Source organism: Lithobates pipiens, unplaced genomic scaffold (genome assembly GCF_037356315.1).
Source record: "Lithobates pipiens isolate NorthernLeopardFrog02 unplaced genomic scaffold, aLitPip1_a1.2 Scaffold_8, whole genome shotgun sequence".
NCBI classification, from domain to species: domain Eukaryota; kingdom Metazoa; phylum Chordata; class Amphibia; order Anura; family Ranidae; genus Lithobates; species Lithobates pipiens.
The window spans coordinates 145597493-145625450 of record NW_027507903.1 but is presented as its reverse complement, the minus strand read 5'-3'; the positions used below and the strand labels follow the sequence as shown (position 1 = coordinate 145625450).

Sequence of the window (27958 nt, the reverse complement as noted above, 5' to 3'; positions counted from 1 at the left end):
GGAGCAGAGATCAGTGTTCACTAAAAAAAAAGCTCAGCCCCCCACAGTTAGTAACACACCCCTAGGAACACTTAACCTCTACACTGCCACTCACTGGTTAACCCCTTCACTGCCAGTGTCATTTACACAGGAATCACTGCATTTGTATAGCAGTGATTGCTGTATAAATGACAATGGTCCCAAAAATGTGTCAGAAATGTCCGATGTGTCCGCCATAATGTCGCATTCACAAGAAAAATCGCTAAACGCCGCCATTACAAGTAAAAAAACAATTATTAAAAATGCCATAAAACTATCCCCTATTTTGTAAACGCTATAACTTTTGCGCAAAACAATCAATCGCTTATTCCATTTTTTTTTACCAAAAATATGTAGAAGAATACGTATCGGCCTAAACTGAGGGAAAACAATGTTTTTTTAAAATATATTTTTGGGTGATATTTATTACAAAAGTCAAACAATAATGTGTTTTTTTCAAAATTGTCGCTCTATTTTTGTTTATAGCACAAAAATAAAAAATGCAGCGGTGATCAAATACCACCAAAACAAAGCTCTATTTGTGGGGAAAAAAAGGACGTCAATTTTGTTGGGGAGCCACGTCGCATGACCGCGCAATTGTCAGTTAAAGCTCCACAGTGCTGAATCGCAAAAAAGTGGTCTGGTCTTAAGCCAGCAAAATGGTCCGGTCTGAAAGTGGTTAAAACATTTTTTGTGTAATGCAACACATTATAAAAGTGTTGTTTGAATTTTGATGTTGTGCCATCTGTGGAACTGAACTCAGCAAATGCAATGTGCAAAAATATTCAGACCTACTGCAACCTGTAGTTGAAACTTTAGGTAGGTTCACAAAATAGATATAATAGAACGACAAGCATCAGGGGATTGCTCCTCAGACACAAGAAATGGAAACTGGGAATCACTTGGTTATTCCTCAGCATTACAAAAAATGTATGCAATAAATAAAAGCTTGGTAATGGCATTGTATAGCTGTTAAACTCCCGGCTTACTTGCACATGATTATAAAAACCGTCTGGTGAGTTTTTCAGGTGGCGTGTTTTTATGTGATAACACTGTACATGACCTAGTAAGGCGACTTGGGAGCACAGCTGTGAACCACTCTTGCCCTGGGACATCCCAAAACCACATTCCTATTTCTCCGAGATCCAGAACAAGCTGTCACATCTCATTCTGCTGCGGCTGCACTGAGAACATTAGCTTTGGGATGGATTTTGAAGGCTGTTGGAGACAAACTCATCCTTCTGTTTAATGATAAAAATGACAGTGACATGCCAAGTGTGATATGACATTGTGCTTCCCCTGTCAGCATTGCAGGGGGGCTCGCTGGGAGGCTTGAAGAAAAAAAAAAAAGGGAGACAAAGGCAAGTAGTGTTTCAGACATGAGAGCACACACCGGGAAGCAAACAAGCAGGTCTTACCAAGCAGCAGTCCTACTTGTGCTATATAATGAAGATCACTGATGAGCTGTGACAAGAGACCCTCTCAGCGAGCAGTCCAGGAAAAGAAGACCTAAATTCACTTTACTTTTAATGTGCCTGCACTTTCAGATATGTATTTTCCAAGCTACTGATGTTGAGGAAAATATGTTAAAACTGAAATATCCAACATAACATTTTAGCCTAATGGTTTTGCATTAAGGAATCTGTTGTCAATAATTTCTAAGATAGGCATTCTGAATATAATCATACAAAAATTTTATGTTTAACCCATGCCTGCCTTGGATGCTTAGACATTTAAATCCTTATTTCACATTAATAGGTCTTATGTTGGTACTAAAACTAATCATACAAGTTATCAAACTAGTGTTAATTTCTTATGAAAAAAATTAACTAAAAAACGAAAAACACATCAAAGGTTTTACAAGGCTCAATTCACTCCTACGCAGGTTGTGTTTGATGCGTTCTACAGTGCATTTTGCAGTGCTTTCTGCATTTTTGGACAAGCAGTTTTGGATGTGATTTTTATGCTTTTTTTTTGCCCAGTTTGTTGTTGGGCAGATAAAAAATAAATGCAAAATCACGGCAAAAACACACATGCTTTTCTGCAGCTTCTTCATTGAAGTCTATTAAACCAAAAATAGCACCATTTTAAATTTAAGAAAGTCCCAGACCCTTTCAAAAAACATAGTGGCTGACAAAAGCATAGATGTGAACATGTCACTTGGGAAACCATGTTAAATGAACTGTAGTGAGTTTCTGCAAAAAGCACCAAAAAGTGCATAGGTGTGAATTGAACCTAAGGCCTTGTGGACGCATGAGCTGCAAAGCCAGTAGTGACACCAGGAAAAAGCAGAATAAAAAATAAAAAAAAACAAGTTTTTAGAAGCGTTTCCGATTGGCATTAATGCACTTTTAGACACATTAAAATTCAGCAGCATTTTTTTTTTTTTTTAAAGAACACTGCCCTCTTCTTTTTTCAACTCCCAAACCATACAACTACAGTTTAAAAACGCTTGATGTGGCTTAACGCTGTTTACAGCGTTAACGCACATTTAGCCACGGCAGGCGCTTTTACAGATGTAACGCTGGTCTTCATAATGTGCTAGCCCTGGGTTTTTTTTTTTGCAGCTTGAAAACATCTATGTCACTAAAATCTCCTAAAAGCCTATGTGTGCATGGCTACATAGAATAGCATGGAGAGACATTTTTAAGCTGATGCCGGACGCTCCTAAAAGCGGCAGGAAAAATGCTGTGTGTACACGAGGCCTAAAATGTCATTCCCAAGTGTATCAAAATGTAACTCGATTCTGACCCATCTGTGCAGTAAACCTGCTATTAAAACACTTATAAAAAGAAATCCTTTCCCTAATGATGTTATGGTGGTCATTGGGGTTGATTTACTAAACTAGAATGTGCATGGTAGCTAATCAGCTTGTAACTTCAGATTGTTCAGTTAAGATTTGACCAAAAAAACTGAAATTGATTGGTTTCCAGACAGAGCTGCACTCTAAGCCCTTGTACACACGGGTCAGACATTCCGTCGGAAAACGTCCGATCGGACCATGTTGTCGGATAATCTGACTGTGTGTGGGCTCCATCGGATTGTTTCCATCGGAATATCCGACAGACAAAGTTTTAGAAATGGGCTACAAAACTTTCCGACAACATGATCCGATCGGACTTTGTCCGATTGTGTGTAGAGAATTCTGTTTGGACAAAGTTCCACGCATGCTCAGATCAAATTCCTAGACCAAAGCTATTGGCTACTAGCCTAAACGTAGTCCTGTCGTAACGAAAAAAACGTCATCACGTTACGTACGATCGGATTTTCCGACAACTTTGTCCGACCGCATGTATGCAACACAAGTTTTGGACAAAATCCGACGGATTTCGTTGTCTGAATGTCCAACCGTGTGTACAAGGGCTTACACTCTCCAGTTTTAGTAAATCAACCCCAAATACCACCATAGCATAATATGGGAAGTCATTAACATTTAGAAGTGTTTTAATAGCAGTTTTACTGCACAGATGGGTTAGAATAGGGTTATTTTTTGATACACTTAGGGACTAATTTTTATTGTGAAACATATGGAAAACTGTGTACATATGGAAATCTGTGCAGTGTCATAATTCTCTAGCATCTACCAAAAACTAATAGTTTTAGCAGGACTGATTATTTAAAGTGTTACTAAACTCACAACAGTAAAATCAGCCTGTATATGCAGTAAAACATACTCGTTATACTCACTGTGGAGCCTAAGGGGTTAATCCACTGCATCGTGTAAAAAGGCTGTTTTATCCTCCCTTCTCTGATCCTCTCTTTCTTGCATTGTCTCCAAAACATGTCTGTATAAGGCCGTGTACACACGGGCGGACTGTCTGACGGACTTGGTCCGCTGAAACGTGTTTCAGCGGACAATCCGCTCGTGTGTGGGCTTCAGCGGACTTTTTCAGCGGACAGTCTGGCGGACTACGTCTTTCGGAATTTCCGTAATATTGTCCGTCCAAACTTGGTTTCAGCGGACAGTCCGCTCGTGAGTAGGCTAGTTCGACGAACTAAGTATGGCGCATGCTCAGAAAGGATTTACACGGCCGAAGGTTGCATTGCAGTGTATTGGACGTCGAATTTCTAGTCCCGTCGTACGTGCCGTACACGTCATCGCGCAAGCTTTCAGCGGACTGTCTGTTCGTCGTGTGTGGTCAAGTCCGTTCATTCAAAAGTAGGACAGACTGTCTGTCGGATTGTCTGACGGACTTAGTTGGACGGATAGTCCGCCCGTGTGTACGCGGCCTTAGACAGAGTTACTAGAGTCAGGCTGCACATGCTCAGTTTGGTGTGTATTGCTAGAGAGTTTGTTTTTTTCTTAGGAGATTGCATGTGATCAGCACTGACCAGACAATGGGTCAGTGGTCCTGCATCCTGATAGGACAGCCAGTACTTTATGAAAACTCCTTCTACAAGCTTTAACCAAGCACTGATAGAGGTCACAAGACTGCTATATACTGCTAATAAAAAAAGGTATTTAGCAGTTTATATTTACTAAAATAAATGCATTTCCATTTTCTGTGTACTGTGGGAGACCAAATATAGTGAATGCAGGGTCCAGGGTTGAATAACGCTTTAACATATGCCCTCTCTGCAGAAATACACATATAACTATACTTTTTAGTTTCTGAATGAAAGTCAACAAACTAAATGATCAATATGATCACTCAATTACACACTTTTGTGGAACACAAGTAATTGTTTATGGAACTCATTTATATTAGATCTGCTGAATGATATTAAAAGGAAAATAACATTTTTCACTTCAATTACAAATTAATTAGGCCCCCACCACCCTGTGCATTAACCTTAACTTAATGTAACTACTACATTCACTTGATTTAAAAAAAATGACATTATAATAAGTAGGGATAACTTTGTTATTCCATTTTAAACCCCGATTTCCATGAGATGTGAATGGGTGATTCTAGGGTAGGGTGATGGAGTGAAATATTAAAGCATTTTCATATTTAGAAAAAAGTGCTATGAATTCCAGGAACAAATCCTCCCATTTGAGATAAATGTATTACTTGCACTATATACAGGGACACATCTTATAAGCATTCTATTTACTCTTATCTATATGACCATTTTTATTTGTATTTCTGACACACAATGACTTGGACTTTTAATGTGGTACAGCACCCTTGACTGAACGCAATGAATACGGGTTAAATAAAGCCATTAACTCAAAACGCTTCCCCGATACAACAGAAAGGTCATCACTTTTCTCGTAAAGACAATGGAAAGACATATAAAATAAAGAGCTGCAATCCTAGTAATGGCTACTAACTCCCCCATATCACAGGTGCTGGATGAGGTCCTCCAAAACCTCTGTACTGGGAATATCCGCTCCATTTCATTTACAATGATTAAATAAAAGTGGACCATAAAACAGACGACAAGAGCTAGTAGGGAAAATTTGCAATGTTGTACTAAACTGAACAAACATTCATATCATTTTATGAGCAACAATAATATCATATAAATATAATTTGTGAGCTTCAGAATAATCATAAGGAATACGCTTCCTGCATGCAATAAACAGTTCAAGCAAGCCAGTTGACTTTTACATTCCCTTTGTGCAGGCAGAACAGACATTACTGTAACATTGCCGAGTCTTTTTATTAATACTGGACACAGACACTTGTTTACTTACAATCACATTAGGCTAAAATTAGGTAAAAGCTCATGGTATGATGCATTGGGTTCAATTCACTAATGTGTACCCGATGGGATAACATGGTCACATGACTAATTTGCACAAATTATTGCATTCGGTAAATAAAGTCCAATTCACAAAAAACTAATTGTGATTATGCGGTATTTACCACAAAATGAAAAATGTGCCAGTAAATATCAAAAAAACACGTGGTAAGCTCTCAACTCCAATTTACAAACAGAACAGGGAGTTAAAAAAAAATGCAATATTTATCATCAGGGTTTTGCTGGCGTTGTCACATGTGATATTTGTCAGAAACAACCTGGGTGTCTCACCCCCAATAGCTGGTTGCTAAGGAGCGAGCCGAGAAGCTGGCCATCGAGTCCTTAACAATGGATGACTCCTCAGCTATCAGTGGGTTCCCCACTGGCGACAACGTAAAAACAAATAAAATACAGCGTGGGGTCCCCCCCCCCAATGCATACCAGGCCTTTTGGGTCTAGTATGTATTTTAAGGTAACCCCATGCCAAATTATATATATATATATATATATATATATATATATATATATATATATATATATATATATGTGTGTGTGTGTGTATGTATGTATGTATTTCTGGTGATATTATAAGATGATCTTCTCCTTGTATGGTAATAGAATAAGCATGACCCTCCCTAGGAGTGTGTGGTTTGGTTAAAAAATGTTGCAACAAATTTAATAATCTATATTGACAGCTTAAATATAGAGACAATCCTGTGCTCCTGATTAAAGCAGGCCATACATGGATTGAAATTCAGCCTCTTCAGTATTTTTTCCCACTCAATCAGTGCCGCAAGCTACAGTTGGCAGCACTGATCAGTGTATTCTGATGGCAAGGAAGTCTTAATGTTTGTATAGTTTGTTTTTGGACAAAAAGTAAGGGTCATTTAACATGGGAGGGCCGATCGGGTCTGTGTCAGTTTTTTAGGAGGACCCGATCGGGCCATCCACTGTCATCCCAGAAGAGGTGAATGTAAACGGACGTGTCCATTTACACCTGCCAACATCCAATCCTGTCCGCTAGAGACAGATGGATGGGGGATACGTTCCCCATCCTTATGGCAGATCAGAATGGATGACAGTTGGATGTAAACGGACAGGCGGTCCATTTACATCCAACTGCCCATAGAGGTAAGCTGACTGTGTCCATGTCCGCTCTGCATAAGCAGAGAGGACAAGGACCTATTAACTATCTGCTCATTGAGGATCAGTGTGCAGGATCCCTCACTAAGCAGGCAGGTCCACAGGCGGAGTCCGCCTGTGTAAAAGATCCTTAAAAGGATTAAAACTGAAGTATTTTTTTTTATTACTATAAGTGTCCCCACTAAGGCTGAAAATTCGGTCCTTTGTCTGCCATGTTACTGGGGCAAAGTGGAGAAGAGAAGGGCTAGGACCCACCAAGGCAATACTGAGATAGCAGATAGCAGGGAAAATCTGCCCTATGAAGACACATACTGCAATAGAACCCAGCAAACATTCCCTTCTCTACTCCATCCAAAACCTTTACCTCTGCTGTGCTGTGCTAGTCATAACTTGTGCTAAGCACAGTTGCCATGCCATCTCTGCTGTATTGTGTTAATTGCACAGCAGAAGATGGGACGGAAGCACAACTCAGACACTGTTCCAATGCAGCAGGGAGCCAGACGTGTGGCATAGGCTGTACATTTCTCTTAGTGGAAGTTGCAGAGAGCTCCAATAGTACCGTAAGAAAAATATTAGAAATTTAAAATGTGTTAAAAAAATATTGGCATTTGCTTCACTGTTTTCCCTTTTTTTTTGTACATTTTAAAAATGAATAAAAAATACTTGAAATAAAAAAATATATATATTTAGGTACACAAAAGGGTGAAAATGAGTTTAGAAACAAAAAATGAATATAACATGTAAAGATGTGTATGAGAAAAAAAATGTACATTTAGAAACACTTAATTTTCGATCTCTTATTAAATATACCATGCATTCTTCAAGTTATAGGGTCAAATGCTCCAGTATTCAGCGTCTGTTAGCACATCTGTCTCCCTAGGGCACTGTTTGCACAGTGTGCTGATGATAACATGCTGTCTGATTTTAGACACAAAAGGACAAAGACAATTTACAAACTTGGATTTTGACTGATCAGATGTTGCACTTCTTTTGACAACCTGTCTCTTACTAATGTATCACATATTAGTTTTCAGAGTTTGAAGTAGAGTAAGTGATTTTAGGCTCTGTCATCAGGATTGAGTAGAGCTACCTTAATATTTTTAGAAGTTGTCACCACTGATTAAATACATACTGCACAAAACTGTTAGACTGGGCAAAGTACTAATGTAGCAGATTTATAACAAAAAAATAGAATACAGTACGTAGAATAAACACCAACTAATCTCATTCTGAAACCCATTAACAGCTTCGGTGCTAGTGAGTTAAATAAGAGAGCATCTGTTAACTTCCTTTTGGCCAAAGCCCAATGTTAACTTTGGGCAATAACTTTATCATTACCCATTACACCATTGGATACAAATATATTTTCTTTTTTTTTTTGGGGGGGGGGGGGGGGAGCAAATAAAGACTTACTTTTGGTGGTACTGAATTTAAACAATTATTTAATTTTCTCTTTAAAACTATATATATATATATATATATATATATATATATATATATATATATATATATATATATATATATATATATATATATATATATATATATATATATATATATATACACACACACACATATACATACATATATACACATATACATAGAAAAAAAAATTTATTAGTTGGATAGCAATAATTGCAACCAGGAAGGATTTGCCCCCGTAATGACCAGGCCATTTTTTGTGATACAGCACTGCGTCACTTTAACTGACAATTATGCGGTCGTCCCATGCTGTACCCAAACAAAACTCCTTTTTTACCCCCAAATAGAGCTTTCTTTTGGAGGTATTTGATCTGCAGTTTTTATTTTTTGCGCTATAAATAAAAAAAAGAAAATAAAAAAAATTATATTATATATATATATATATATATATATATATATGTACATATACATATACATACATATACACATACACTTTTTTTTTTTACTTTCTGCTATAACACACATCCCAAAAAAAATATAAAAAAGAAACAAATGTATTCATCAGTTTAGGCCGATATATATTCTTCTACATATTTTTGGTACTATGTAATAGGCATATATTGGTTTGTGCAAAAGTCATCGCATTTACAAACTACGGGATAGATTTAGGCACTTTTTTTTGTTTTGCTTTTACTGGTAATGGCGGTGTTCTGCGATTTTTAGCGGGACTGTGACATTGTGGTAGATAAATCTGACTCCAAATGAAACTTTTTGGGGACCAGTGATATTATTCATTGATTAGTGCTATAAAAATGCACTGCTCAATGTAAAAATTACACTAGCAGGTAAGGGGTTAACACTAGGGGGTGATCAAGGAGTTAAGTGTTTCCCCTAGGTGTGTTCTAACTGTAGGGGGGGTTGGCTGCCAGGGACATGACAGAGATTACTGGTCCCGATCACTGGGAACAGTAGATCTCTGTCATGTCATCTGGCAAAATGGGCAATCGCATTGTTTACAAAGGCTGTTCCCTGTTCTGCCTCTCCTCACTGTGATTGCAGGTCGCCAGCAGACAGAGTCTGTGGGATCCACGGGCACGTTCCCATGCCTGCTATCCTCCCTGCACGGATCTACATATAGACAATTCGGTTCGTGCAGGAGAGCCGACCTGCTGCAGTATATCTGCGTGAGCTGGTCGGCTAGTGGTTAAAAAAGGGCTAGTTTTACTCTAGATACAAAATACTTTTTTGTAATTTTCATATTTGCTACAGCTGAGAAGTCCCTGATCTGCTATTACAACTGGAGAAAATTGTCAAGTAAGGCTAGGTACAAACTAGTGCAGCGCAATTTTGATTCGATTTTCAATGTCATTTTGTAGTGCAGCTGCAGTGCGACTTGGTACATATTTCATACATTTTTAATCTGCCAGCAGCCTAACAACTAGCAGGGATTAGTCATCGGTTGTTAAAGTGCAATTCCACTTTTGTTGGTAAAAAAAATATTCCCCCTTTGGGTGATCTATATACATTGCAAGGATTATAACAAACTTTGTTGCAGATTTCTACCTTTTGTTAGTCTGAAGAAACCATTGTTTGTTCCTCTGTGCTGAGTGGGTCTAATGGGAGTGGTTTCATAATTACCAACTATCTGTGCAGCTGCGGAGCACTAACGAGGAGGCCTGCATCTTAGGCAGACTTCTGAGAAAATCAGTGAGCCAATCACACAAGCAGGAAATTGTGTTTCTGGGGATGGTCAGTACACATTCTGTGTACAGAACACCTCCAGGTAGCCATATTGCACTGCATTTTCAGAAAATTACAGCGGCTGCAGGAAAGGTCGTTTTAGATAACATTCAATTACAAAATGACTTGTGTCACAATTGCACACGCTATAATATTTTTTCTATTTGCTATTTTTTCGCCCATGAAAGTGGAGTTACCCTTTAAGGAGCCAGATTACCCGCTGACAGCAAAATGTATACAAAAGGCATTTAAAAAATGGTGTTGGGTCCCCCCCCCAAATCCATGCCAGACCCTTATCAAAGCATGCAGCCAGTCAGGCCAGGAAAGGGTGGGGGTTTGCGTGCACCTCCCCCCTTCCTGAACCATAACAGGCCACATGCCCTCAATATTGGGGGGGGGGGGGGGGGCAACTTGTTGATGAGGACAAGGGCCTCCTCCCCACAACCCCGGCCCCAGATAAAGATCTGGTATGGATTTTGGGGAGGATCCCAGGCCATTTGTTTTGCATGTGGGTCCCCTTAAAGTCTATACCAGACCCGAAGTGCAAAACTGAATTGTCAATTTTGCCTATCCTGACCATAAAAAACCATTGTGTTACAAAGCAAAACTCCTATCTAAAAAGCCTCTAGAACTGCAAAGACTCACACGCAGTGTAATTATCATAGAGCCCTGACATCACTAACAGTGAAGATAAACTTTCAGCTTCACTGTTCCACAATTAAAATGCAGAAAATAAATCACAAGAATAGCTGAATCAAGAGAATATTTTTAGACTGTTTTTTAACAGATTCCCCATAGCCGTGATGATTCTACACACTAATTTCCATGAGCTGTCCAGTGCTGAAAATAGCTGTGCCTTGCTTTTCCTTTCAGGCTACATTTCCCTGCTAATTACATACTGATACTAATAAAATGTGGCTGATATTTAAACAAGCATTGTACTATTACTGAACTGCAATTCAGAGCCTGTTAGCCTCCCTGCCAGTCTTAACCATCGCCCAGTCAGATAACTCCCTTGATGAGGTCCTACATCTGTAACTAAATGCTCAGTAAAACATATGTCTGATCATTACTACCCTCCAGAGCCAAGCATTTGTGTGCCACGATAAGAAAGTGTCTTCCACTGGAAAAGCCAAGCAACATTCAAGCCTTTTATTCAGTCTGAAGGTTATTGAATACACATGCAGTCAAAACAAAAAAACGTATAAAATACAAGAATAAAATTGAACAACACTCCTAAAGTGGTTATACAGCTTCATTTTTTAATAGATTAAAATAAACATGTTATACTCAGCTGCTCTTGGAATCATACTGCACAGAGCGGCCCCAAATCTATATTTCTGGAGTCCCACACTGGCAAATCTTTCTCCTTTTCTTTGTGTGCCACCATGGGAAGCAGATTCCTATGTCCCCCAAACATTTTCTTATGTCTGTACCCACCTTTAGAAAACACCAGACTTGATGATGTACTGTATTCCAAACAGAGTATGAAAATTTGAACTCGAAAACAATTTTTTAGCAACAACCAACAAGGGAAATTAATAACTAAAGTACTCTATATCTACAGAACTATTTTTATAGATCAAGGAAGGATTAAAACCCCTGTCAGTATCACCAATGGGGAGAATTGTTTGCTGTCAACTGAACTGGAAGTGGAGAGAAATGTAAAATTTTAGGTTGTCACTGGTTCAGCAATGGAGAGGAAATCTTCCAGTGGAACACCTGTAAGCCCCTGTACACACGGTCGGAGATTTCCACAACCAAATCCGTCAGATTTTGCCCGTTGGATTTTGTCCGTCGGATCTTGTCTGAAACTGTTGCATACACACGGTCGGACTAAGTTGTCAGAAAATCCGATCATTCAGAACGTGATGACGTAATTTCGTTACGATGGGACTACGTTCAGGCTAGTAGCCAATAGCTTTGATGTAGGAATTTGATCTGAGCATGCGTGGCACTTGGTCCGATCAAAATTCTCTACACATGATCGGAGTATGTCCGATCAAACCAGTTGGTCGGGAAATATTTCCAACATGTTGGAAAATTGGGTCCGACGGATATTCAGACGGAATCAGTCCGATGCATGCCACACACAGTTGGATTATCCGACAACACGGTGCGATAGGACACATTCCGACGGATTCTCCAACCATGTGTACAAGGGCTAATAAGAGGATCGATCTCTCCCTTACGCAAAGATTCTTTCTCTCACTGGTGTGTCTTGAGGCAGGAAAATAACTTTCCAATGGGACAGAAAAAAAATAAAAAAATAAAAAAACTTTAGGCATTTTAACCATACTCTATCCAAAACTTCAACTGGAGCTAAACCCATTGATCAATCTATTTCCCAAAACAGTTACATCCAAGGCATACATGTATAAGGCTCCATGCACACTGAAGCTCAAAAAAGCTTTTTCTGGATGCCAGATTGCTGGCAGAAAACGCTGGTTGAAAAGCCTGCTTTTAACAGCATTTTGTACTAGCGTTTATGAATGTTAGCGTTTAAGGGCGTTTTTAATAAAAATACATAGAGAAAACTCCAAAAAATCCCACAGTGCATTCCAAACTCCAACAATGCATTGAAAAAATAGAACGCCGAACACTAATTAACGCGTGTTTATGAGCGTTTATGCATGTTTGTCTTTTTTGGCGGTGAAAAACTGCACTTTGTACGGAAATTTCTGGCGTTCAGAAAAAAGCCCATAAACTCCAGTGCTCATTAAAGCTAAAAAAACATCCATGTGTGCATGGACACATAGGCTAACATAGAGTGGAGTTTATGGGCTTTTAAAAAAAAAAATGCCCAAACTCCAATAAACTGCAGTTTATGAGCTCCAGTGTGCATGGAGTCTTAAGAATGGAAAAAAAGCCGCACTTAGGATAACGTAGAAAGGTGGCTGCCTCCCTTAAGGGGGCTCTAGATATATAGCAAACAGACAAAAATTGGGGTCAGTGGCGTTACCTGTTAACAGAAGAAAAAAGGGGCGCTGCAACCGCAGGTATAAGATATGCAATAAAACTAAGCACTTATCATCCTCACCTAGGGGCTAGAGCAAGGCCCCTATGGGGGTAATACCTTGAGATATGTGCAGGGCAAACACCCTCAAAATACGTGCAGGTGAGCAAATTCACAGTATAGCCCCCATAGGCAGATTACACCAAAATACTGCCTATGCCTAAGGGTTCCTAGTGGGTGTGTATATACATTGATCTGATATACCAAAATATAGTGACAAAAATATATGTACCATAAGTAAATCAATCATACCAGTTACCCCAAATAAAAAAGAAAATAATATACTATGCAAAAGTACATATTATAGTGTCCCAATACTTTCATGTGACATATGGAAGTCCATATAATACATTAATTCAATAAAAAATAAAATATTGTGCAATAGTGTTGCATCCAATATACAAAAATATAATAAAAAATGAAAAAATAAAAATCAAAGTACAAATAAAAGAGATGTGACTTTGTAGACTCTAAAGGCGTCCCTTGGGCTCCAGGTTAGATGGACATGAACATTAGCATATTTCTGATTTGTAGCTCAGCTGAGCGCTCCTCACAGGCGATGTTGGGCTTGGACTGCAGCTTCTGATCACAGGACTGTTTGTTCTGTTCTGCTTGTCTTTGCCCTTTTGTCAGATACTGCCTTCTGTTAACAGGTAGCGCCACTGACCCAAATATTTGTCTGTGTGCTATATCCAAGGCATACATAACTGTTACATTTCTCCATTCCTTCAGCCGTTCTTTGGCTGTAAAGGATCAGAGGATTTTAATTTTGCTTTAAAGGGAAGAAAGCTTTGGTTTAAATATACTTTAAAAACATCCTACACCCCTTCCAGTCCCTGCTGCATTGACCTCCTGTGAGTGATTTGGTTTTATCATCCAAGCAATCTGATGCAGCAGACCTGGGGTTCAGATGGATCAGAGTGGTTCTGACTGGTCAGTGCTGGCACGTGACCACACTGACCAATTAGAACCTCTCTAATCCATCCTGGCATCCCTAAAGAAAGAAAAATTCAGATTTTCAAACCCCAGGACCACTGCACTTGGCTGCTTGGATGGGGAAACTGAAACGCCCATGGGGGTGAACCTTGACTGGGGGGGTCAGAAAGGGATAGGAGTAGGGCATTAGTTCACTTTATCATTATTTCTGAAAAGGTCATCTAACAAATTCATAGCACATCCTTTATAAAGGTAGCACCGGCACACATGCAAATAACTGGATTCTAGAAATCGACTGCACTCTGAGGACCATAAACTGTACATGGAATGGTAAAGCACTGTGGTCAGCCTTTCCAAGGTTACATATATACAATGATTATGTGCATTCACAATTGCATATAAAATCTTTATTACGGTAAGCTTTGGTATAAAAAAAAAATAATAATAATGTTTTCACTAAGAAACAGTACCTAATTTGGGAATGTGCATGTCATTGTAATCATTTCATTGTAATCCTCAATACATGCATTTCTGAGCATGTCCATTTTACTGAATTATACAGACAGAAAATATTGTATTTTAGCAGATCAATTTTGCGCTTTCCATAGAGACGCTTAGTTCTGAGGGTTTATTAAAGGTCAGAGTAAATGGGAACAAACTCATCAAGGACTTGAGTGAAACTTTAAAATGAGTGACTTGTTGTCAGGAGCACTTCACAAGAGTGTGCTGGTGACTGCCGCATTGTTCAAAATCAGGAGAAATTAAATTTAATTTCACCTTTCTAGCTCAACCTCTGACCATGCTTTGACTCCATCAGATCAAAATAGAAGCTTAATCATTTTTCTTTGCCTCTCTTGGTCTCTCTTTCCCTCTCTGTGCTGACCTCAAAAGCACCAGCAGCATGCTTCAGCTAAATTGTCCGCTGAAAGCATGTTACTTAGATCAATATAAGAATTCACAGCACAGGACGTACAGTAATAAATGGGTCACCAACATGACACTATCAAAGAGCCTACTAAACCTAGGTTTTAATTCCTTAAGCTCTACATAGGAAACACAAGCAATGGGTAATTAAAATAGAAGATAAGACAATTACTTTCATCATTTAGCTCATCAGTTATTGATAATAAATAAATGTGTTTAGTGTAGCTAGGCAGTGCTTTCCTTTTATGTTCTAATATGCCCTGGAAATATGAAAGAAAGAAGCTTTTTGCTAGAGACAAAAGAAAAGAAGCTTTTTTTTTTTAGTTACCATCTCTATCTGTAAAATCAGTCTGATGCAGTAAAGTACAGGACATGGGCGTCTCAAAATGACCCCAAAATAATCCCACTCCCAGCTAGCCTCAGTTTTGTAGCAAGCAATAAGGAGATCATACGAACAGAAGGTGGCACCTTCCTTACACCAGAAACAGCTATCAGAGGAAGCTTGAACATCCATCTGGTAGAGCTTATCAAACACGAACACAACAGACTAAGTGGCGGCCACTTTTAATTTTGACATCAAATTTAGTTTTAGTCATATTTTAGTCATCTGAATTATTCTACTTTTAGGCCTCTTTCACAAGGGACGGATCCATGATGATCCGCCAGGTGGACATCCGCTTGCTCAGTGGGGATCGCTCTGTTGATCGCCACTGAGCAGGAAGATGACAGGTCTGTCTCTGCACACTGTGCAGGGACGGACCTGTCAGAGCACTGCTCTCCCCTATGGGAGATCGGATGACGATGGACCGCAGAGTCCGCCGTCACCCGATCCGATGACGGATGGAAAAGTAGCTTTTTCCTCCGTCGCACTTTTTTGGATCGGAGCGGGTCGGATATCAGTGGACATTATTAGTATTATTATATTATTATACAGGATTTATATAGAGGCAACAGTTTACGCAGCGCTTTACAACATTAGGGTAGACATTACAACACAATACAATTAAAGACAGGGGGAATCAGAGGGCCCTGCTCGTTCGAGCTTACAATCTAGGAGGGAGGGTCACGTTATACAAAAGGGTAATAGCTGTGGGGATGGGCTCATGGAGAAAATGGTGCAGTTGTTAGATGCAGGCAGGATAGGCTTCTCTGAAGAGGAAAGTTTTCAGGGATCGCCTAAAAGTGGATAAATTTGGAGACATTCTGACAGATTGGGGTAGTGAATTCCAGAGGATGGGCGAGGCTCGGGAGAAGTCCTGGAGGCAGATATGGGAGGAGGTGATGAGGGAGCTAGAGAGCAGGAGGTCTTGGGAGGAACGAAGTGGGCGATTAGATTGGTATTTTGAGACAAGGCTAGTGATGTAGCTGGGGGCAGAGTTGTGGATGGCTTTGAAAGTGTTAGTATTTTAAATTTAATTTGTTGGGCAAGTGGCAGCCAATGGAGGGATTGGCAGAGAGGGGTAGCAGACACTGTGCGGTTTGTAAGTTGGATGAGTCTGGCAGCAGCATTCATGATGGACTGAAGGGGGATAGTCTATTTAAAGTTAAGCCAATGAGGAGGGAGTTGCAGTTGTCAAGGTGAGAGATAACCAGGGAGTGAATCAGGAGCTTTGTGGTTTCATTGGTTAGAAAGGGACGTCGTTTAGAGATGTTTCGGGGGTTGAGGCGGCAAGCTTTGAAAAGTGATTGGATGTGGGGCTGACATCCGCTGACATACAACGCTCCATAGAGGTCTATGGAGTAACCGTTCAGGTCCGCCTAAAAAACTGACAGGCGGACCTGAATGGATCGTTCATCTGAAAGAGGCCTTAGTCTTATTTTAGTCTACAAAAATATCCAATGCCCACCTGAACTTCCACTTTACTTAGCACTCTCCCTCTCTTTTAAAGCCCCTGCCCACTGACTTTATTGGAAAGCTGTACTGGCTGAGAGACACAGGCTCCCTCATTGTGCCTGCTGCCTGGGAGTTCTGGAACAATGTCCTGCAAACGACAGAAGAGGAACGCTTCCATTCGAATTGTGTCTGTCTGGATGTAACATGATGAGCGTTTCCCCTCCCAGCAACGTAACAGTGCTTAGCACTGTGTAAAGAAACAGCCTCCACAACTCTGTGGAGTTGCATTTGGGTGGGAGTATTTGGGGGAATGATTTGTGGGTTATTGAGTTTTTGTTGTATAATGAAAAAAAAAAAAATCAATAAAAAAGCATTTGATAAAAAAAAAAAAAAAAAAAAAAGGAAACAGCCTCCCCAGACTGTCCAGTTCTCTGCCTTGTTCACTTTCCTCACTTCCATTTACTTAACCATCCCCACTTGCAGGTTACCTCCCCTTCCCCAAAGTAAAATGTATCCTGCCCTGTGCACTCGATCTATCTCATTCTCTTCCCCCTCCCCACTTTCAGCCTGGCATTACAGCCTATAGAGATTACAGTTTTTTGGGGGTGGGGGGGTTTTTAACTGCTTGGCACCAGCCGCGCATAAATATGCAGCCTTTCTGCGCCTGGTTCTTAGTGCCGAGGGGACACATATTTGCATGAATTGCCCCCAATACACCTGTGCCGAAAGCATGTGCACAGTTACTGTTGCCTAACCGGAAGCTTTCAATCATGGTGGTCACGTGATCTTAAGCCTCCTCCCACCTTCCAGCATCATAAACCTCTTAAAAAGGGCCTGGAGGTGCCAGCACCAAGCGGTTGATATTTTGAAGTTGCACTTCTGTCTGTCAAAAAGCAATATTTTTGTTGGTTTATGAAACTTGATTTTGTTTTCTAAAGACAGTATATATCACAAAGGCTAAATCTGTGTCTGTAGCACATGTTCAAACCTTAATAATATGAATAATAACATGGTGTTAGATTTTTACTCCAGGAGTATATAATGAGTTCTGAATGTCTATAAAAATGCTTAAATAATGCATTACAATTTAAAGCGGTTCTTCACCCTAAAGGGGAAGTTCCGCTAATCTGATCCCTCCCCCCTCCGGTGCCACAATCGGCACCTTTCAGGGGGAAGCGGGGTGCAGTTACCTGGATAATCCAGGTATCTGCACCCACTTCCGGCCAGAGCGCCGCAGACACCCCGCCCCCCCCCCAGTTGTGTTCTGGGAAACACACCAGTTCCCAGAGACACAGCGGGGGACCATAAGAGACGTGCAGCGCAACTCGCGCATGCGCAGTAGGGAACCGGGCAGTGAAGCTGTAATGCTTCACTTCCCGATTCCCTGACAGGATGGCGGCGGGGGCAGCAGCGAGACGAGCGATCGCTCGTCATCTGCCGCCGACATCGCTGGACCCTGGGACAAGCAAGTGTGATTTTATTAAAAGTCAGCAACTGCAATATTAGTAGCTGCTGGCTTTTAATCTTTTTATTTTAGGTGCAGAACCGCTTTAACTGAACTCATTAGATTTTAGTTGACTAAACGAAAATTGCAATTGACATTGGTCAGTTTTCATCAATTGACTTCATTCTAATGTTATTCTCCTTTAGTTTATGTCACAGAGAACATGCAGTGCAGCTGAAGAAAACAGAACAGAAAATATTTTCAATAATGATATTAACACTGGGGGCAGCCTTATATATCTAGGAAGCAGATGACTGATGTTGACAAGCCCATGAAGCACCAACATATCTGGCAAAATGTGCCTTAAAGGAGAAGTACAGCCAAAGCTGAACTGTCACTAGCTGACAGGCAGGGAGGGGAGGGGGGAGAGGAGGACAGAGGACAACAGGAGAGCTGCAGATGGCGGAGGCATGTAAACTGACCATGGTGTCAGGGCTCAGCAGCCATGATAAACCATGGTCAGTTTACAGAGGGGCGGGCATAGCCAGGCAGGATCAGCCAGATATTTCAGGTGATAGAAAGGAACAAATTACACAACACAAGCACTGTGCTATATAACATGCTTTAAAGGGATGGGAGCAGAGTGTTAGATGGAAATACACTACCAAATTGAAGCCAAACTCCAGCGAACACTACGGTTACACAAGAAGTTAAAATCTGATCATTGTAAGCACCTCTGCCAGTTGCTTTGTGTCAACCCTGTAACTGCTACATTTGCAGGAGAGCTTGTTCTATGGAAAAACAAGACTTACTAGCTGGATCACCAGGTGAAAAAAAAAGAAAAAAAAAAAGAAAGAAAGCCTAAAAAAAAATGCAGCCATTACGTCGAAGACTTGGTAAGCTGCAATATAATAAATAGTTGCTTTAGCGTTTAATGCTGCATTTAAAAGTAACTCCACTTCCGTTGAGAAAAAAAAAAACATCAACCTTTGGGTGATTTATGTACATTGCAAGGATTTAAACAAACTTTGTTGCAGATTTAAACCCAAATAGCTGTTTGATTGTCTGTGCCAATGTGGAAAGTGAATGTGAATGGAGGTGACTTTTTCATTATTGATCAACTGCGACACTTGTAGGGATCTAATGAGGAAAGTGTCAGGGTTTGAATACCTTTAGAAGTAATTCTTTCGGATCTCACCAAAACTAAAATGTTTGTTAACCGCTTTCCGACCGCCGCACACAGGCATAAGTCGGCAGAATGGCACGGGTGCGCAAAAGGGCATGCCCTCCTTCGTAATCCCGAGGTAGAGGGCGCGCACCCGCCCTGGGAGCGTGCCCATGATTCCCGCAGACTCGTAAAAAAGGTATTTCCCCCTTCTGCCTAGTGACATGACAGGGATCTTCTGTTCCCTGTCATCGGAAACAGTGATATCTGTCATGTCAGTGGTAGCCCATCCCCCTACAGTTAACACACACTAAGGGAACACATTTAACCCCTTGATCACTCCTAGTGTTTAACCCCTTCCCTGCCAGTATTTTTAGCTCTGATCGCTGTATAAATGTCAATAGTTCCAAAATAGTGTCAAAAGTGTCCGATCTGTCCGCTGCAATGTCACAGTCCTGATAAAAATTGCAGGTCGCCGCCATTACTAAAAAAACAAAACAAAAAAAAACGAATAAAAATGCCATAAATCTATCCCCTATTTTGTAGACTCTAAAACTTTTGTGCAAACCAACCAATATACTCTTACTGCAATTTTTTTTACCCAAAAAAATGTAGAAGAATACATATTGGGTTAAACTGAGGAAGAAATTTTATTTTTTTATATATTTTTGGGGGATATTTATTATAGCAAAAAGTAAAAAATATTGTTTTTTTCTTTTTTTTCAAAATTGTTGTTTTTTGTTTTTAGAGCAAAAAAAAAAATGGCAGAGGTGATCAAATACAACCAAAATAAAGCTCTATTTGTGGGGGGAAAAAGGGACGTCAATTTTGTTTGGGTACAACATCGCACAACCGAGCAATGATTGTGCCGAATCGCAAAAACATGCTCTGGTCATTAAGAGGGTAAAACCTTAGGGGGGGGGGGGGGCTGAAGTGGTTAAAGAGGATGCCTCTGCTCTGATCTGATTTTTATCTGAGAAAATCAATGAGCCAATCATACAAGTAGGAAAGTACATTTCTGAGGGGCTTGCCGTATACCATCTGTGTACAGAACGCCAGGTTACTGCATTGCATTTTACAGAAAATCACAGCACTGCATTTTGAAATGGAAAGATAACTTTTCATAATGTTATATTACAATATGGCTTGTGTTAGAATTATATAAGCTATAATAGTTTTTTATTTGCAATATTTTCCCACGAGAGTTGAGTTACCCTTTAATGATACTCAAGGCCAGTTGTTAGTCCACACCAGACCTGAGGAAGGACAGAATTCATCTTTGTTTTTAAAGTAAATTTTTGCAACTTTTGGGTGTTTCAGTGAAATTTCAGAAGTCTGAATACATTTTTGAATGGACTGCTATAAACAGCAAGTTGTCAGCCACAAATTTTACCTTTTCATTTAATCAGGACAGTCAAGAGGACTAATATGATCTAAGCTCATGATCGCTGGAGCAACCATGAGCTTATAGAAGGGTGGAGAATGCAGGCGATGAAGGCATACTGACCTGGCCAATTAGAAGTGGTTCTGTTCCTCCATATGCCTTATGTTGGTGGCATTCAAAGTTTAAAGGTGAAGGGCTAATTAAAAAACAAAAATATATACTCGTCCCCTGCCGACTCTACGCCCGAGAACTGAGCAATCACATGACCGCTGATTGCTCAGTTCTCGGTCCGTTATGAGTAGAGAGCAGTGAGTGGCAGTCACTACTCTCTGCTCTGACCCTCCAGCACTCACTGGAGCACTGGGCTGTGGAGGGGGCAGGAGGCTATTAGCAACACTCTGACAAGCTGAGCCAACTGCCGGTCGGGCATCTGGATGGATCCCAACATTGTCGGGATGCTTCAAAAGTCTGGACTGGCTCTATGATGTGAGCTGTCAAAAGGTTTTAGCCTGGGTCACAGCAAAGCACAAATAAAATGCACTCCTGTGACCCAGAATAGAAGTTTAGACAAAAAAAGTTTTGGTCATACTCCTTTTAGGGAAACCGGTATCCTGTAATGTACAATAAGAAAAGAAAACTGTTCTTCCTGTAGACACTTTTGGTGATCCCGCATATTTAGAGGATTACATGATAATAATCAGCCTACCTGAGCAAAGGATGGAATATGATTGTGATGTTTCTGGCTCCTGGCTTGCAGACAAATCTAGCTCCTCCACCCATTAAATTGTCGTCATGGCCACCTGTGTAAAATAGAAGTAAAAATGTTAAGGATAAAAAGGAATATACATTTCCGAAATATGAAGTATTTTTTATTATTGTTTAATAAAAATATTTTAGTGGTTTTATACATTATGTAAAGCTCTGAGCCTGACAATGTAAATAATAATAATAACAATGATGATTAAATAAAATCAGTCTTTAATCAAGCTCCTGTAGTGGTTAGTGATAACCATCATCTACCAGCATCACTCCTGTTGATGTGGTAGTTGCAACAGACTATATCCAAAAATACTGGATCTAAAATGTATCCAATACTATAGTGGGTGTATTGGACTGTTACACAAATACAGTATATATATAATAAAAACACATTTTCATTGTAATAAGGTTATAACAAATAAAAAAAATAGGCTGAAGGCTTGTTAACACCAGAACAAACTCCCATTTTAAAACACACTGAGTGTACAATCTGTCGCGGGTGTCAATATATTTTGAATGACATCCCAAAGACAGATTGCAAATACAGTGCGTTTGCCAACACCAGATCGCACGGGTACCATAGTAGTGCATTCACTACTTTTTACGTGATCCAAGCAATTTCAGCCCAAACAAATTAGTTAGCTGAAAATCCCACCTCACTGAATCACACAGGAATTGTATAGGATTGCAGACAGTTTTCCTGTACGATTCAGGTGTGAACCCACCCTTAACATTTAGCGTTATACATTTCCTTTCATAGTTGTACATATACTGGTGTCCATATCATATCATATAGTTCACTGGTCGATAATCAGACCTCAACAACAATGGGACATACCTATCTTAATTTGTTACTAAAGGTTAACATTAAAAAAAAATAATAATAATTTAAACAACAAAATATATTATACTCATTTGCTCTGTGCAATAGCATAGCACAGAGCGGCCCCAATCATCCTCTTCTCGGGTCCCTCGGCCACGATTCTGGCTCTTCCTACTCTTTGTATGTCCCGATAGCAAGCTGTTTGCTATAGGGGCACATGGTGTCTGCTCACTCCTGAGCTGTGTGTCTATGGAGCCGTACTCCCCTCCCCCCCCACTGCATTTGATTGACAGCAACAGGAGTCAATGGCTCCTGCTGCTGTTTGAGTCCATATGCGAGGAGGAAAACAGGAGAGAAGAGATGCCCCACGATCCATCGGTGCACTCACCCCAGCCGTGATCTACCTGTGTTCTCCCATGATGGCATCAGCCCCTCTATAGGCAGCTGGCTGTGACAGCTTGCGGCTTCACAATCAGATGCCCCCTGCACATGCATGGACAGCGCTGCGCTCTGTGACAGGTCCTGAAGTCCTCTAGGACCTGTCATGTGTTCCAGACGAATTCAGGATGCCTAAGGTGACCAGAACAAAAGTGGGAGCAGGTACTTGTCAAAATCGGGTACCTACTCCCCCCTGGCTCCTTTTTGTGAAACAAAGCTTTTGGGGAGGAGGGGGGAGTAGGTACCCAATTTTGACAGGTACCTGCTCCCACTTCTGTTCTGGTCACCTTAGGCATTCGGAAGCAGAAGTTTTCCCTCCTTTGGGTGGAACTCGGCTTTAAGCCTAAAATTGATGCAAGTATAAAAATGTAGGCAGAACTTCGCTTTTTGTAGAAAATGTATTAATACAACTTGTACCTGTAGTGAATTGATCTTCTAAACATACCTACATCAGACAAACAACTGCATACACAGTAGAAATATTTCTATGTGAACAGTTTTAGCAGCAACATGGATTTGCAGCTCTGTTCATCCACTCTTGAGATTTTATACTCCACTGGCAAACTCAGAAAGATCACTCTGCTATTTCCAGGAGCTGTATTGCATCCTGAATCAATCACCTCCCTGATAGAACAGATAGGTGTTAATGACCTTGGGTCTGTGGGTAGGCTGCAAGTGGAGAGGCGAAGCAGGGATGTATGAAGAAATAAGTACTTTTCAAGCTGATAGGCTGCCCACTGCAAGAAACATGTGAAAATCACAAGACTTGCTAAACAAGGTTGGAAATCCTTTACCCGTTTGATCAAAAAAATAAATCCTTTAGCAGGTAAAAATGTAAACATATATGTACTACATCGATAAGGTAAAGTGAATAACATTGATAATCCTGTAACAGTGGCACCGGAAAGCAGGCGAGATATATTAGGCAGCAAGTGAACATGTTGTCACTGAAGTTGTTTTAAAAGCAGAAAAAAATGGGCATGCCTAAGGGTTTGAGCTACTGTGGCAAGGGCCAAATTACATTGGCTATATGACTGGGTCAGAACAACTCCAAAACAACAGCTCTTGTGAGGTGTTCACGGTTGGCAGTGGCCAGGATCCTACTAAAAAGTGGTCCAAGGAATGAAAAAAAAAAAAAAAAGAAATTTGACAGCCAAGGTTCACTGATGCCAGTGGGCAGTGAAGGCTGGCTTGTGTAGTCCAATCCAATAGAAGAATTTTTGTAGCTCAAATTGCTGAAAACGTTAATGCTGGTTCAAATTTAAAAGTGTCAGAACCAGCAGTGCATTGCAGTTTGTTTATTAGGGGCTGTGTAGTCGCAGAACAGTCAGGGTGCCCATGATGACCAGGGCCACAGCCAAAAGTGCTTACAATGGGCACGTGAGCATTAGAAACAGACCAAAGTAGTAATGGAACAAAATGGCCTAGTCTGATGAATTCATGAATGGTTTGAGAAACACAACAATGAATTTGAAGATCTTGACTTCGTCTCCAAATTCTCCAGATCTCAATCCAATTGTGCTGAAAGAACTAGTCTGATCTATGTCCATGATCAAAGCCCCACGTCACAACTTACAGGACTTAAAGGATCTGCTACTGACTGCTTGGTGTCAGATACCACAGTATTCTAGTGGAGTCCATGCCTCGACGGGTTATGGTGGGTGGTTATAATGTTATGACTGATCAGTGTAAAATATGTATTTAGTGGTTTTCTTGAAGTTCCACTATAATGCTTATTGACCATTAAAATTAACTAGCACCGGTCAGTAACCAAGTACATATTCTTGCAATTGGAAAAACAAGCTGGTTTTACAAACATACACTTTCAGCACCATGATCACTGAAAGGTCTTTTTGGTAGTTGTTGACACTCTTAGCTAGTACCACTTCCTTGGGGCGGAAGCTCCACCTTTTCACTGCTCTAATAGTAATAATGTATAATAAATGTATAATAAAGTAATAGTATAATGTTAAAAACGTCTTTACTACTAACCTCAAATCTTGGCTGTGCCCTCTTTAGAGGCCTTATGCCGCGTACACATGGTCGGACTTTCCGAAGGGAAATATTCAATGGGAGCTCTTTGTCAGAAATTCTGACAGTGTGTAGGCTCCATCGGACACTTTCCATCGGAATTTCCGACACATAAAATCTGAGATCTGGATCCCAAATTTTCTGACAACAAAATCCGTTGTCGGAAATTCCGATTGTGTGTACAAAATTCCAAAGCACAAATTTCTACGCATGCTCGGAATCAAGCAGAAGAGCCACACTGGCTATTGAATTTCGATTTTCTCGGCTCGTCGTATGTCACCGCGTTCTCGACGTTCAGAATTTCCAAAAACATTGTATGACCATGTGCATGCAAGACAAGTTTGAGCCAACATCAGTCTGAAAAAAAATCCCATAGATTTTGTTGTTGGAATGTCTGATGGTGTGTGAGCGGCATAAGAGTTAATGGTTTATCACAGTTGCTGAAGTCCCTTTTGATATATTTTTACATTGTAATGATATCCCCTCGTAAGAGCCTTCTCTCCAGAGTGAATAACTCTAATTTATGTAATTGATTCTCATAGCTGAGGTCCTCCATTCCCCATATTAGTTTTGCTCTTTTTTTATTCCATGTCTTTTCTGGAGATTGGTGAGCAAAACTTAACTGCCAATTTAAGTTGAGGCTGAACTAGTGTTGTTAAGGGGTTATACGTACTCACAATTGATATTTCCACTATTTGGTGTATTGTGTATGTGTAGGACTGTGGGCATGGCTCAAAAATCAACACCCCAGAAGAAATCCAAGTGGGTAAATTTGTAATAAAGTACAACAAAAATATTCCCTATCCATTTATTTATAATTAAATCTGCATAAATATTCAGAGTAGATTGGGAAAAAAAAGAAAATGGACTGAAAAAATCTTCCCCATCTATGGTAGCCTTAAAATAGTTTCAAAGTGCCCTACTAATTATGTGTGTAAAAACACAGGAACTGTATGTCACATTATTTTAACTTAAAATCATTGTGGATCTGGGACTATTAAATTACAGTATTGATAAATGGCACTTTAAACTGTCTCCTAAACCAATTAGTGCTTTGGTTAGCAAAACTATGCGGCTATCTCATAAACTTCCTAGTTTGTATGAGATCCTCATGACAGCTGCAGGGAAAATAAAGCCTTGCTATCTAGTTTAATTGGTTTGTAAATGTTTAATCTGGTTTATAATGCGTAGGTTGGAAACACTAAAGGAATATCCCAAAAGACAGCTAGACAGTTCTTATCCGAAGGCTGTATTTTCATATGTTAGACAAATTAACTTGCACAAAGATGGATGTGAAGTGTTGTAATAAAGACAAAATGATGAATACCCTGCTGCCAGGAAAGTGTCTGCGGTATTCTTAAAGGAAAACGCCTCAATAGCGACTTCAGGCTATGCCACTGAACAGTGAGTCTGGAAGCTACTTACCAGTTTCCATTCAGTTCTGCAAGTATAAGAATCTCCAGTGAATTTCTGACAAGCGAAAGTGAGATTTAAACCGGTATAAACGTTCGCTAATTAAATACTCAACAGGAAAAAATAAATAAAAAATCTTCCCACGGTATGGTAGCCTTAAAATTTATTCAAACTGCCCTACTAAGACATTATTTTCAGACAGTAATGTTGATATGCTAAAATGTATAAAGCCAAATTATATTCTTATTTAATACTAAATACATGAAGATACAGTAAAAATGTAAGCAGAACTTTACCCATAACAACGTGATGAAAAATAATGTTCTTTAGCAAGGAACATATAGTGCATTCAGAAAGTATTCACATCGCTTCACCTTTTCCACATTTTGTTATGTTACAGCCTTGGATTAACATTATTTTCCTCAAAATTCTACAAACAATAACTCATAATGACAACGTGAAAGAAGTTTGTTTGAAGTCTTTGCAAATTTATTTAAAAAAACAAAAACAAATTGCATGTACATAAGTATTCACAGTCTTTGCTCAATACATTGTTGAAGCACTTTTGTCACCAATCACAGCCTCTTTTTGAGTATGATGCTACAAGCTTAGCATACCTGTTTTTGAGGCAGTTTCTCCCATTCTTCTTTGCAGAACCTCCCAAGCTCCATCAGGTTGGATAGGTAGCATTTGTGCACAGCCATTTTCAGATCTTTCCAGCGAAGTGCAATCAAGTTCAAGTCTGGGCTCTGGCTGGGCCACTAAGGCTCGGTTCACACTGGAACCGGCTGCGGATCGCACAGGAACGCTGTGCATCCCCATTCTCAGGGACGAATCAGGGATGAATCTTTGCCTGAATTTGGCCCAGAAATGAAGCTAAAGACGCACAGCGTTTCTGTGCATTACACCACACAGCCACCCCGGAGATATGTGAACCGACTACATATAGAGCCGTTAACCCAGCCTCAAGGATATTCACAGAGTTGTCCTGTAGTCACTCCTTTATTATCTTGACTTTGGGTTGTTGTCTAGTTTGGAAGATAAACCTTTGCCCCAGTCTAAGATCCATAGCACTCTGGAGGAGGTTTTCATCAAGTATGTCTCTGTACAGTGCTACATTAATCTTTCCCTCGATCCTGACTAGCCTCCCACTGAAAAACATCCCTACAACAGATGCTGCCTCCCCAATGCTTCACTGTAGGTATGGTATTGGCCAGGTGATGAGCGTTGCCTGGTTTCCTCCAGACAGTATGCTTGCCATTCAGGCCAAAGAGTTCAATTTTTGTTTCATCAGATCAGAGAATTTAGTTTCTCATGCTCTGAGAGTCCTTCAGGTGCCTTTTGGTAAACTCCAGGCAGGCTGTCATGTGCCTTTTACTGAGAAGTGGCTTTCGTCTGACCACTCTACCATACAGGCCTGATTGGTAGAGTGCTGCAGAGACAGTAGTTCTTCTGGAAGGATCTCCTGTTTCCACAGAGAAAGTGGTAACTCTATCACCTCCCTAAGGCCCTTCTTGCCTGATCGCTCAGTTTGGGTGGGTGACCCACTCTATGAAGAATCCTGGTGGTTCCAAACTTCTTCCATTTACAGATGATGGAGGCCACTGTGCTCATTGTGACCTTCAATGCTGAAGAACATTTTCTGTACCCTTCCCCAGATCTGTGCCTTGTAGGTCTACACACAATTCATTGGACTTTATGGCTGGTTTTGTGCTATAACATTGCTGTCAACAGTGGGACCTTATATAGACAGATGTTCATTTCCAAATCATGTCCA

General features: G+C 40.2%; 1 protein-coding gene across 1 annotated transcript in view; it reads right to left on the bottom strand.

The window, feature by feature from the left end:
- Positions 1-27958, bottom strand: part of EXOC4 (exocyst complex component 4) — a 716245-nt gene that overhangs the window by 393129 nt on the left and 295158 nt on the right. The window contains exon 10 of the mRNA XM_077471880.1: positions 21424-21517. Coding sequence (XP_077328006.1) covers positions 21424-21517 — 94 coding nt within the window. The remainder of the gene's footprint in view (positions 1-21423; positions 21518-27958) is intronic.